Source organism: Hemitrygon akajei, chromosome 4 (genome assembly GCF_048418815.1).
Source record: "Hemitrygon akajei chromosome 4, sHemAka1.3, whole genome shotgun sequence".
In the NCBI taxonomy this organism is placed as follows: Eukaryota; Metazoa; Chordata; class Chondrichthyes; order Myliobatiformes; family Dasyatidae; genus Hemitrygon; species Hemitrygon akajei.
The window spans coordinates 137,981,063-137,995,075 of record NC_133127.1 but is presented as its reverse complement, the minus strand read 5'-3'; the positions used below and the strand labels follow the sequence as shown (position 1 = coordinate 137,995,075).

General features: G+C 36.1%; 1 protein-coding gene across 8 annotated transcripts in view; it reads right to left on the bottom strand.

The window, feature by feature from the left end:
- The window catches only part of sytl2a (synaptotagmin-like 2a), an 89,313-nt gene that overhangs the window by 24,258 nt on the left and 51,042 nt on the right, over positions 1-14,013 (bottom strand). For 4 of the 8 annotated variants that reach the window (XM_073043415.1, XM_073043418.1, XM_073043416.1 and 1 more), the window contains 4 exons: positions 11,277-12,122; positions 3,850-6,591; positions 1,900-1,992; positions 1,283-1,336 (listed from right to left, as the gene is read on the bottom strand). In XM_073043415.1, coding sequence (XP_072899516.1) covers positions 1,283-1,336; positions 1,900-1,992; positions 3,850-6,591; positions 11,277-12,122 — 3,735 coding nt within the window. The remainder of the gene's footprint in view (positions 1-1,282; positions 1,337-1,899; positions 1,993-3,849; positions 6,592-11,276; positions 12,123-14,013) is intronic. The other 4 variants (XM_073043420.1, XM_073043421.1, XM_073043419.1 and 1 more) reach the window with 4 other exon arrangements.

Sequence of the window (14,013 nt, the reverse complement as noted above, 5' to 3'; positions counted from 1 at the left end):
GTCTGTGGACCCCAAGTTGGGAACCTCCTGCTCTAAACCAGGCATTTCCTTTGGTCTTTCACAGGCACTCCACTCCTTTGAAATGAGTGGGAAAGCTGGCCTGCTTGTACATGCCTTGAAAATGTACTACAACTTTGCACTTCCATGCTAGAATCCATGAAAGCCCAGTTTCAGAATGCACCAACAAATCATTGAAAAGCCAACTGCAAGTTCAGAATTTGTGTTGCCAGGGAAATTTCAAAGTTGCTCTCATTTCCTGGCAAAATCTGGATCATTATTTCAAGTTAGTGAAAGGTTACTCATCCAAAACAATTAATCTGTTTCTCTCTACACTTATTTGCAGTTTAACGGCTTTTGCACAATAACTATCTGATAATTGGCAAAATATTAATGGTAACATGTATTTTAGTAGAACACTGTAAATCAGACCTTTCCCCTCAAAGGAGGATTGGGAGATGAAGAAAGACGATGAAGAGTCAAAGGAGCTGGCAAAGAGAATAGCAGAGAGAAAATAGAAAAGAGATAATGAAAGGGATGCTGGAAATCGTCAGGAAGAATTTAGAAGAAAGCAAACTTCTCCTTTTGCAGCAATAGAGCCTTGTGTTGTAAGGAATAGAGCCACTGACAAGCTAAAAGCCATATCACTACACTACCAGACTGTCAAAGAATGATTAATTCTGATCTCCAAAAGCAATGGTACAGTGCTCAAAAAACTGTCATAAATCTAAATTAACTAATACTCATTGAAATTCCTTCCAACCATTCCCCTGTATTGAAATGCATGGGGAAAATACACCTTATTCAAAGTCCAATACAGCATAGTACGTCCATGTACATTCCCAACACAAGTAGAAGGGGACCTTCACAACTCTGTCTGTGCTCCCTCACTCAACTCCATAAGGAGTTCAATGTGAGCAACAACCAACAAACTAGAACTTTATACTTGTGTATCTGTGTGTCCAGGGAGGACAAATCAACTGTACAGAGCGGAGTTACAATGCTATTCTGCACAGCTGCTGCTATTAAAATCACGCAATTGCTCTGCTAATGTATCAGTACTTTCATTAAATCCTCTCAGAATGGTTACTCGTCACAGACGCAGAAGAGATTGCTCAATAGTCTAATGACATGGGGGGGAGAGAAGGGGGGGTGGCAAGATAGAAAAAAAGATCCACAGAACCTAACCCAGCCACAGAACATAACGTGTCATTCAATAACTTATTTGTTAATTCAGAGCAACAGCACAAGCCTGATATTTAAACTTCATTAAAAATATATTTACCATCATCAGCACTGAGGACAACTTCTTTGTTCTTCGAATCCAATGTACTTGGCACTGTGAAACAAATACAATACTGCTTGCATATCATTACGGAGTCAAACAGGTAGTTTAAGCAAAATAAGTAAATATATAAATCACAACAGCCAGGTTAGCATCATATTCTTTAGTTACCTTCGGTCATAAAATAAATGTCCCATCAAAACTTAGAAACCTTTCCATCTTCACAATGTTCACCAAGTACAATAATTATTCATGTGCATTAAAATGGAAATGTCTTTTTGACGTAAGCAATTTCTAGGTACAACTTAAACTAACAATTTTAGAGTAAACATTTCACAAAATGTTAATTTAAAATGACTGAATTTGTTTTAAAAGTCAGCTCAAGGAAAACAAAGAGGTAGGTCAGCCAAAATCTGATGAGTAACTTGTAAAATTTTGCTAAGGTACAGAGTTGGGATACCCAGTTATAAACTGCATAACAATTTTGCTTGATGTGACAATTTTAACTAGTTTATTAGAGAAACTTTTTTGGAACTAATGTTAAAGAAAGTTTTGTTTAACAATTAAGTCTTGGAAGTATGATTAACAGATGTAAATAATTCATATACAAAGCTTACTTGAGTCAATGGAATTGAGATCTTCCAGACTTTTGTAAGTGTCCTTAGCTTGTGGATTTCTTCTCCTAACCACATGAGTTATTTCATCGTCACCTGTTACAAAGGAAAATGTTTAAAATATTGACAGGTTGAAAGAACCGTGTTTAAAAATTTACTTTATCATTATTGTTTAAGAAAGTATCAATTTATTTTTGCATCCATGGAGGAATTTGTAATAAAACATGTCATCAATCTGGACCCCAGGGCCCTGGTAGATCAATTACAATGCTATTGACTCTGAAGCAGCAACTGCTTTGGCAACTCCTAGAACACTATTCTCAAAAACAAATAAGACCTATATGCCCGATACCTAAAGAGATCAAATCACACTGAAGCCAATCCAGTTTACAATTGGAATCTATGATCTTTAGCAGTTTTGTGTTTTAGCAAATATAGACATTGTGTTCATGGCTCTGGGATCCAGATAGCATTCTTAGATTTCTCTTGAATAAATGAAATCCTTAGTGAAAGATCCCCATGAGACCTCGTTATATTCTCTTGAGAACAGAATACAGATCAGGTCAGAATTTTGTGTTTTGACATGCACATATTGTAACTTTCCATATTTGCTTTGCAAGTAAATTTGGAAGGTGAGGAAATATCACCTTGGGGGAAGAGGTACTGATACTTCTCCACGTGTACCAAAATGCAAGAGTTCTTGAATCTGACATCTAGAGCCATGATTGCAAGTGTAGCAAAGCTAGAATCTGTATATCCCTTGTGCAAGTACAATATAAACAGGGGGTAGACAGATGAGAGTGTGACTTGTGACAGGAAGCATTTAGCCAAATTTCCCAAGTTACATAAACAATCTAAAATGGTTATTGTGTGTCATATGGTGGGGGAGGGGTGGAGGAAATAATTGTTAATTGCATAAAACCAGCACAGTGCAATTTAACTTCCAGACCTAATTGGTGGATGCTTTTCCATATTATGATAACTTCCCTTAGGTAAAATACTATATTATCTTACTAACTCACACAATTTGTTGATGTAGAAAATTAGAGGATCACCTGTTTTTAATAAATTCATAAGAATAAATAACCCCTCTCCCTCTCTAAGCCCTAATAGTATGGCAGATTTTTAACAAACCAAACCAAAATGAAATCAAAAGAACATTCAAGTCAAGTCAGGGAAATGACAATAGAGAAGCACGAATCTGGGGAAGGGTACAAGGCCGCCTCAAAGGCATTGACCATACCTTGGAGCTCAATACAGCCCATCGTGAAAAAGCGGAAAAAATATGAAGCCACAGTCACACTACTTAGGTAAGGCAGCTTCTTTAAACTTAATCAACAGAGAAGAATTACTCTTTCAAGGCACTGTATGAACATGGTACTTGCACTATTTAATGGTCCAATGGTAAAGTCTTGTGAATGTTTTAAATTTATAGCATTAAGAAAGCAGATAAATAGAACTCATCTTTATAACCTCACTCAAGGCAAGATCTCCCATCAGTAATAAAGTGTCATTCCACTCTCACAAAGGCTTGAAAATATAATTTTTGATCAAGGAGGAATTGTACTATATCTAAATCACCCATGATATCATCCAACTTGCAACAATTGTGGAAAGTTTATTCTTAAGAATCATGGCAAATCTTTATTCTCCCATCATGCTACCATAAAAAAAGATAGGTGACTTTATTTTGGTAAATTAATAGGCAATTAAACAAGAAACATGATTTATCCCATTCTGAAATTAACCCAAGATGGAACTGAAGTATTTCTTTTCCAAGTCATTTAAACATAGCACCCTTAGCAAATCCAAAATCTACAAAAATCAAGAGATGATTGGTGGAAATTTAAGATCAGCTACATCCAAGATAAGCAAATAGAAAATGTTAACAGAGCAATTAAGAAAAAGAGAGAATAACCCATCATGCCAATAAAAATAAATGCTGTTGCTCACTGAGTGAACCTCTGGTTTGCACATTCAACTGGTTATTTTCCACTGAATGACTTGAAAGCATATTGTTAGCTTCCTGCTCAACATCATGACGATTTTTGGATCTGAGGATGTCGATGGGTATTTCATCTGAATCGCCATCACTTTTCTTGAAGGTGCTTGATCTAGTAATTCCAGATGGAAGATTCAACCTAGGCCCAAATTCATCTTGTGATTCAAAACCTTCCTTATTTTCATCCAAATTTATTTCTGAGTCTTCATTATACATAGGGCCTTCATCACTCTTAATAGGCGATATTTGCTCTTGGAAAGATACATCAGTGTTTGGATTTGATTGGATTGCGCTATATGGCAAGTCAAAATTATTAAGTTTCTCCTGAGAGATGACATTTTTCTCTGCGACCCTGGAACCTCCTGCAAACAAAGTAAGATTTTCTTCATTATCACTCAGAGCATCAGAAGTTTGTCTCATTGGTAATTTTTGATCCTGGTAAGATAGACCAAATGATTTTTGAGTGATCTGGATTCTGTTGTCCCCTCCTTTTCCAGGAATAGTTTCCTCATCATTATACTTGATTAGATTAGAAATGGCTGGTCCATCAACTGATTTGTCATCCCTGAGCATGAAGAAGTGATCCTTTGTTGGGATAATTCCTTCAACTTCATTCAGTTCTATGTCAGTTAATACTTCACTTTCATCCTTTTTCAGAAGTGGTTTTTGCAATCCAATATTTGGTTTTGGTTGATAAATGTTACTTTCTTCCCCTACCTCAGTGAAATGATCCTGAGGTATACTAGAAGTAGGGGAAAGCCCATCTTCAATTGGTGAGGTGGGTGTTTTTTTAAGTTTGCCTTGAACTTCTTTGGGTACTGTGGGAAGAACCTTGGGGAAATATTTGGTGTTTAGTTGTTTCTTTACTCCTTCAGTTTGATTTTGTTGAAGTTTTAGCATTATTTCTTTAACAGTTGGCCCACTATTGCTCTGAGGATTTGTGCATTCATTTTCTGTAGGTTCATGAAGAATTTCAAAGTTAGAAGGTTGAGTAATTTTCTGATTATGTTCAGAATTCTGTGTTCTCAGAGGCTGTGGCTCTAGTGGAAAACCTGCCTCAGTTCTTCTCGCCATTTGTGCATTCTGATGATTGTTATTCGGTGTTTTAGTCAATGTTGACTGACCACCGTCACTATTATAACTATTAACTCCCTTGTCCCAAAATTCTTTTAAGTCTGTGAAATGTGTGTTACTTAAAGAACCATCTGATGTGTCATATATTCTTTTCTTGATTGAAATTATAGTGAAAGGTTTGCCTCCTTTAGGAGTTGTATTTGTATCATTTGCCTCCAAATGGAGGTTCATCTTAGTTTTACTTTCTTCTTTGCTTGACTTTTGCTCCACCTCTGGTACATCGACATTTCTACTCCACTGTGAAGTATTGCTGTATTGCTTGTCCTGTTTGCTGGATGGCTTCGTCGTTTCAATTTTGCCAAAAGCCATGTTTTCTGCTGAAACTTCCCCAATCACAGGTTTATTTTCAACTTGCTTTTGTCTTTGTAATACTTTTTCCTCACCTATGGCAGCTCTTTGTTCTTTTTTATTTCCACTTAAATTCTGTTGGTTCAATTCAACATTAGTTTGTTCTTCCTTTGTTTTGTTCTGGTCCAATTTGTGAACTTCTTCATTGCTGAGAAATGTAGAGGGCTTAGCTTCAATGGGATTATTTCCTTTGTTTTCTAATGGTGCCAGTCTGTGATCAATTGAACACAAATCAGTCACATTTTCTTTCATGAATGACCTTCCAAACACTGCACTTGCAAAAGCATTTTTCTGGTAAGAAGTCTTGTCTTTTGGTGAAGATAATTCAACAGTGGAAGGTATAACCTTTTCATCTTTGTTTCCAATTGTTGCCAGAGTTTTAGTTTCTTCTGTGGTAAAGTTTGTTTTCTCCAAACTTGATTTGGACTGTTGTGGACTATTTTCAATAGTTGCACCAGGTAAAATGTCAATATCCTGTGACGGTGATTCAGTGTTTTCAGATTCTTTACCTGTAATTTCTTTCGTGACAACTCTCCTTTCCTCTGTGAAGGGTTTTAAAGTCAATGGTTCTTGTTCTGATTCTTCATTTTGCTTGTCGTTTAAGAACTGCTGTTTATCACTGGAATGGTGGTTCGAAATTGGAGATACTGGATAAGAAATGTCAGGAACAACTTTTGTTCCAGTTTGACTTTTCTCCTCCAAAAGCACTGATTCCTGGATTGCAGATTTATCAAAAATGTTCTTTTTTATGGGAGTCTGAACCTTTTGTAACTGAATATCATTTTCTTCTTTCTTCTCAGTTTCAAGATTTACATTTAGCAACAATTGGGGTTCTTCTGTAAACAAAGTTGATTCATTATGTGTACACTCTGCATCTGGCTCAGGAAGTACAGTCTTTAAAGGTTTCAGTTCGTTTACTACCATTGTTTCAGATGGACTTTTCTCTTCTTCAAGTGTTACAGATGGTGTTTCTTCACTCCTGGTAAACCAATCCAACACCTTTGATATAGATTCATCAGTTGCCTTTGTACGTTCACTGGTATATTTTTCAGGCATATGAGACTTTGAATAATGAGCTTTAAGTTGTTGTTCTGTTGGTGCAGTCTTGGTGGGAGGCACTGCAAAATTAACCCTCTTACCTTCGATTATTTCTGGAGGCTGCTGATCAGACACCCAGGAGGACGCAAAATCGGTGTGAGGAATCTGCTCATCTACAATGAGACAAATAGAAGAATAAATACTGTTTCATTTGCGTAGATTTCAACTGCTAGATTACTGAAACACAGAAGCAAAAGGTTGTTATTGCCTGATGAACGTTCAAAACATGCATAACTTAACCATTAAGTGACTTACTGTCTTTAAGATGCAAATACAGTACTGTGCAAAAGTCTTAGGCACATATAAAAAAAATTATGTAAAGCAAAGATGCTTTCAAAAATAATGAAATGGGAAGTTTTAAATATCAAAAAACTGACTATGAAGAGCAGAAATCAGTAAAAAAAAAACTAAATCAAATTAATATTTGGGGTGCCCACCCTTTGCCTTTAAAACTGCATCAATTTTAGGTAGAATTTGTGCATTTTTATAACAAAATCTGATGGTAGTTTGCCCTGAACATCTTGGAGAACTTGCCACAACTCTTCTGCAGACATGGCTATCTAGCTTGCTTCTGTCTCCAGGTAATCCCAGAAAAGCCTCAATAATGTTGAGATGGGGACTCTGTGGAGGCCATACCATCTGTTGCAGAATTCTTTGTTCTTTTCACTGATGGTAGTTCTTTATGACCTTGGCCATGTGTTTGGGGTCATTAATTTGCAGCAGAACGAAATTGAGGCCAATCAGACACCTCCCTGATGGCATTGCGTGATGGATGAGAATTTGCTTGTACTTCCTAGCATTGAGGATTCCATTAGTTCTGACTAGATCACCAACTCCTTTTGCAGAAGTGCAGCCCCAGACCTACAGGGAACCTCTGCCATGCTTCATTGTTGACTGCAGATACTCATTCATGTAGCACTCGCCAGCTCTTCTGTGGACAAAGTGCCTTCTGTTGGAGACAAAAACTTGAATTTTTAACTCACTGGCTCAGAGCACTTGCTGCCATTGTTCAGCACCCCAGTCCTTATGTTTTTATTCATAAGTAAGTGTCTTGGCTTTGATTCCACTTTAGAAGAATTACTTTTCGTCAGCAACTCTTCCATGAAGATCACTTCTAACAAGACTTCTCTGGACTGCAGAGGGATGTGCTTGGGTTTCAGTGAACTCAGAGCTGATAGCAGTGCTGCACCTCTTCCAATTTAGAAGGAACATCAGTTTGTGCATCTCTTGTCCACTGCACTGTTTCCATGGCCAACCACCGTGCTTCTGGTTTTCAATCCATTTCTTAGTGCTTCTCCTGAAGAGCTTGGTCAGCACATCTTGAAACTCACATCTGTTGCAAAATTTCAGGTTGGGAGAGACCTTGCTAATCCAGAATGGCCAACTTGTGTCTTATTGCTATGTTCACTCTTGCCATGGTGTAAAGATTGATGATTTGAAGGCTAAACTATCACATCTGCCACACCCTCACCCTTTAATTTGATTCCTTCTACATCTGTTTCTGTTTTAGTTAATCATTTTAGTTTATTCAGGTCATTATGTCATTGATCATCAGGACCTGGTTGTTATCAATGTTTAGTCATACACTGGGCTATATACCTACAAAGTAATCAAGTTTTTATTTGAAATTGATTTATTACTTAATATGTTACTTTCTTAAACAAAATACAAAACATTCTCTAATATTTAATTTTTTGGGAAAATTAATATTTGGAAATCTAAAATTTCTTCTCATCTACTGACATTATTACAGAAGACAGAAAATAATTATCCAAATCAAATTTTTTATTTAAAAAATCTAGGATGCCTAAGCCTTTTGCACAATATTGTAGAAGCACAAACGATAAACATTTATCTGTTAATGTTGTCAACACCCTCTTCTTGGATGGTTCTAAACAAAATACAACATTAATTCACAATTAAAATATTACAAAAAACTCATGCTCTTTTTTTAAATAGACTATATATACATTCTAAGCAATGAATCTTTGATATCAGTTAACAATCAACAAAACATTTCAACTATACAACATCTTAAATGAAGCAAAGCATTGCGTTGTTTCACAGTGACATTGTGAATTGAAAATGGCAGACTGGTAACTCATGACGATGGTAAAAGAGTTTAAATTCAGAGATGATCAAAGGGCCAGAGCTAGAATAGCATGGGTGTAGGCCAAATAAGGTAATAAAGAGGCATTTTAAAAAGAGGGTGAAAATTTTTAAAAGTTGAGGAGTTGCTCAAAAAGGAGCCAATATAGATCAGTAGACAGAGGACTTAGGGACTCAAAAGGTATAGGCACCCATATTTTGGTAAACGTCATATTACAATGGTGGAACAAGAGGTCAACTAAGTGTTGCAACAAGTCTGGGAATGCACAAGTGCTTGTGCTAGATTTTCACGGTAAAATAAGCAAGGTTTAAAAAAAAATCAGGCAAAATGACAGCAAGGTAGAAATATGCAGCTTTTTGGAACAAGCATGGACCCACTAAGATGGAAGACATTGTAGAAGAGCTGATGGGGGCTATTGAGATCAGCCATGTCAAAGCTTTTAATCTATTTGAAGTGAATGAGAGGGTACAATTTACCCACCCCTGCCACAAGATCTTTTCTTTATTACTGACAAAGGGCCATTGTAGAACAGGGACAGGGCAGAATATTGATCAGAGCAATTCAAACCAACTAGAACAGACGATGGAGGTATAGACAAAACTCAAAAATGCCAGAAGCACTCAGTTAGTCAAGCAGCATCCCTAGAGGGAGAAATAGTCAATATTTCAGGTCAATTACACTTTATAAGAATTGGAAAAGGAGATTTTTAAAAAAGTGCATCATAGCTACGCAGATTTCATGACATATCTCAGTGTTAATAAAAGGTTAAGGGTGGAGAGGACAGAAGGAATATCTGATAGGATGCAGGCCAGTTGCCAACTTATCAATTCCTTGAACTCTTGGAAGTCAGAGTCCAATTTATATTAAAAAAAACAAAATATCCATCAACATTTGCAAAGAGATGATCTTTCAAAAAAAAACTGGTTACCTGATACTATTGAATTCCATAGAGGTCCCTGGGTCTGTGATATGCCCAGCCAAAAGATAAAGTTTTGTTCCTTAAACTTGCATTATTCTGACCTCTCTACTTTTGGCAATATGAATGTTTCAACAATGTTCAACATAAAGTTGAAGAGTAGTGAATTATCTTCACTCTGGGTTTATTGCAGCCCTCATACATGATGGTTATCTGCACAACATCGGTGCACCTATCACAATCATTCTCTTTATTCTATTCACTCCTCCCTCTTTTTGCAACTTTCCTCATTCATTTAGTTTTGAGGAAGGGCCATTCACTGAAACTTTGCAGTTTCTCTCTCCACAGACGCTGCCTGACATTTTGAATGCTTTTGGCATTTACTAATTTTGTTTCAAATTAAAAGCTTCTACAATCTTATTCCACGGACTGCTAGATATTTGACTAGTTACGGCTAATATGCAATTTCTTATATAATTGTTACTTAAAGATATAATGGAACTTTTCAAATTTTATCAATGAAGACATCTGTGAATTTGATTCTGACAAAAGTAAAACGATTTCCTTATTTGAATTCTCTTTGTAACCTCTTATCACATCATAAGCAACAAAACAGATCATGAAATAGGCAAAAATTAGTTGGCAATATTATTATGCAATACCAATACATTTATAAAGACAAATAACATTACCAACTGTAATAACTTCCCAGTCTCTAAGTACATGATTTAAAGGACTTGTACTTAAACTTCAGCATAGATAGATGTTCAGTTCAATAAGAAACAGGAAAGTAAGTTACCCCAGATGTAATCAAAGAAGATTTCTTTGTCTTGCAAGGCATCAATTCATTGACATAATCATGTGGCCACATTTGCACATAATTGTACTAAAGATACTCTGGCAACATTTGTCAACCAGAAAATCTTTCCAAGCAAAGGGATCACAGTTATCACTAAAAGCTTGTTGCTCATGACTAATGGGAGACTTTAAAACTGAAATATGAAAGAGGGAACAGAATCATACAAACCCAGAAAAATGCATGAAAAAAATGCATAAAACTGTAACTCTCATTTAAGTCTGGAATTAATTTTTTTTGCCAGGTTGGTTAATTTGATTCATCAATTACTACAGTTCTGTTGCTTGTAATTTCAAGAAAAATATGGACAAGATGCATTTTTAATGCAAAACCTGGGATTCATCTAGACCTTAGCAAGACAAAGAGTTTGATTTTGTTTGAAGACACTTCTTCCCAAAATTCCACACTTATGCTTCTAGATAAGAGTTACATACCCAGAAATTTATCCCAAGTGCTAAAAATGATACAATGAATCTCCAAGACAAATGCATGTTGATATTATTTTCCGGGATAAATTTTCAAGGTAGCATTTTTTAAAAATATATATATAGACCCAACTGTTACCTCATTTGCCTCATGCTTTAGGCACACCATTTTCAAAAACAAATGTGGTGATCAATTTACAGATGTGATTGATTGCAGAATGAAGAAGTGAAATAATGATACAAAAGATAAAGCACACATGCAGGTTATCATTATAGAAAAGATGATTCAGAGAATATAATGGTGTTGGAAATAAATTGTAACTGTCCTTTTCTTTAATTTGAATTAACATTTTCCTAACGTTTCCAATAATTTCCTAGAATACATCAGTAAAGTTATAAGTTTTTGGATTTTGAGCAGATTTAATCAAATATCTAATCATACCAGTAGATTTAGGAATGATTGGCAATAGTTTCTGTAATAGATTTCTTACCAATACTGTAATGAGAGGAATTTGATGGAGAATTCGATCTTCGACTAGATTTCTTTTCCATTAGCATCTCACCTGTGTCCAGTTCATGGATTTGGTTTGTTAGCTTACTAGAACTTGAATGTGGTAAGTAACTATCTGAATAATTCTGTGGATTTGAATCTGTTGCTTGGATGGACTGGAAGTTTGTGTTTGACATAGAATTAACCTCTTGATTCAGATGCATGAAGTCTGTTTGTAACTCAAGTGGTAGATGATGTAAATCAGAAAACCCACTATCTTCTGGTAGAGTTTCATTTTCCTCCATAATGTCCACACCAGCTGTATCCTCTTCATCCATTTCTTCCATGTAATCAGTGTCTAGGATACTACCTTCACCTATTTTGGAAAGTTCATTGACATCATAATGTTCTTGTGTCTGAGATATTCTTTTCTCATCTACATTTGTTGAGAATCGAACTTGTTTTAATTTTTCAAGATTATTGCTTGCAAGAGATTCTTCATTTGCCATAGCTTCATTTAACTCTGTAACTCCTTCTGGAATGGTTTGAGAAGCAGGAACCTTGTTTCTTGAATCTTGGACACCAATCCGCAAGATTTCAGAATCATTGGAGCTTGAACTTGGGCTACGTTTCAATATGCTTTTGGGAGTTGAAGAATTGTTATATAAACCATTCCAATTTTTAGATCCTGATGCATCACTCAGGTTGTCACTGGGGACTTGCAACTTGGAAGAAATTGTTCTAGGCTTTGGCACAGGTCGCGTTTCTGAATTATTCTCTGCAGGGGAATGTTCATTTGTGGGAAAATGTAATCTGGACACATTATCCTTTGGGTGAGATAAACTCTCTGGAAGAAAAACAAGGGTATACAAGGGCAAGGATAAAGGTAACCGCAATAAGGAGTCTACAGTAATAGAAACTAACCAGGAAAGAATCATTTTATAATAGTTATAATAATTGTATATAAAGATTATAATTTAATCATTTACACACAAAAAATGCAGAACATTTATACAGCTCAAAATTGAAACAGATTTTAGAATGATGTAAAGAAACTAAATTATACAATTAAAGAGAATTATAGTTTCTACTTGATAACAAATATTACTTTTATTAGAGTTTCTAATGCATAATGGTCAAATGTGGGTGCTTGTGCAAAGCAAAATAGCACATTTCAATTAAGTTAATTAGAAAATTGGTAAAGTTATATTGAATGTAATTCACTTGTTCTTTTAAAATTCCATTTACTTGAATGGTTATGTTTATTCAGATACCTTAATTAAATTAACCACACATTTAAGAGAGAAAGCCTTGGCTAAAGACAACATTTTTCTTAGTCAACAAAATTAATGAAAATATAAAGGTGATTGCACAAATGAGCAAGGAATAGCATGTTTTTTTTAAAATCACTTTTCCATTACAGATTGCTCTCAATCATGTTTTTTTAAACCATGATTACAAAATTATTCTTTTCTGGGTGGCATGGTGGAGAGCTTGCCTGTGATTACCAGACCATCTGTGATGGAGACTGCTGTCAGCTTCAATGAAGAGGTCACACTAAAGGAAATATGTTCATATCTGTACCACCCTTGAACATTCTATTCCCCCAACCTTCATTTATTCATTTGCCTACTTCTCCTTAAATAAAACTCGTGCCTTCATTTTTCAGTTATCCAAAGGCCCCAAACACCCAGATCTCTAGTACTGAAGCAAAAAAATACGACAACCAGTTATTCAACCTGACAGTGACAGTCACAGCCACTGCCACTACCTCCTATACCAACACGCTGTACACAGTAGTGGATGACCTTCAGGCAAGATATGTACATTAGGAGTCATCTGAGACTACAGGTTTGCAGCTCAGTCACAACAAGAGTAGCTGGAACACTCTGGAGAGCAAGTTCTAACCCAATGGATTAGGGTGAGAAACCCAAAGTTGAAGCTGATACATCAGGTATTTGGACATCATCATACCTGCCCTAAATGTCCGTGTAAAACATCAAGGGAAATTCAGCTCTAATCTTACACAAGTGCTTATATAGAACCTAGGCACTAACCCTTCCAGCACAAGTGTCCAAATCCAGAAAAATTATTGTTACCCATCCATGATAGAGTATATGACAGTTGTGGTTTCAGTCTCTATTGCATAAGTGAGAGAGCTATCTAATAATGTCAGTCTCTTATAATGGGATATGAGATTGCTATGGTGCAACGTAACTTGCACATGGGGTGATGCCCCAAGTAGAAATTTTCTCAAGCTCTTGCAGCATGGAGATACTCAAACTATGACTGTATTCAGTAGAAGGACGTCCTCATATGAACCATAAGTAATGATGGAAAATCTAGAGGGATTCCTGCACAGTACCTTTTTTTCTTCCCTCTTTCTCCATCTGCTGTGTGGAAGGAAAGGACAGTGTGAGAAAGACACTGGAAGCCAAGTGCAAAAAGCATCTCCGAGTCTTTGGGGCACAACTTGCAATCACCACATACCTGAGCAATGCTCAGATTTTTGCAAGAAATCAGTGCTGAAACACGGCATCCACTCCTCCTAAAGACACTTGCATGAACGGTAACACAGAATTAATTCACACGGACCTTTCTGAATTAATGTCGCAAGTAATGAGAAGCAAGGCTATAATGTTGGGATTATAACTCATCAAAACTGCAAACCAGGATATTGAAACCACATAAATAAATTTCTAGGAAGTGTGTTCCTTCAAACATCGTAAACTTAATTC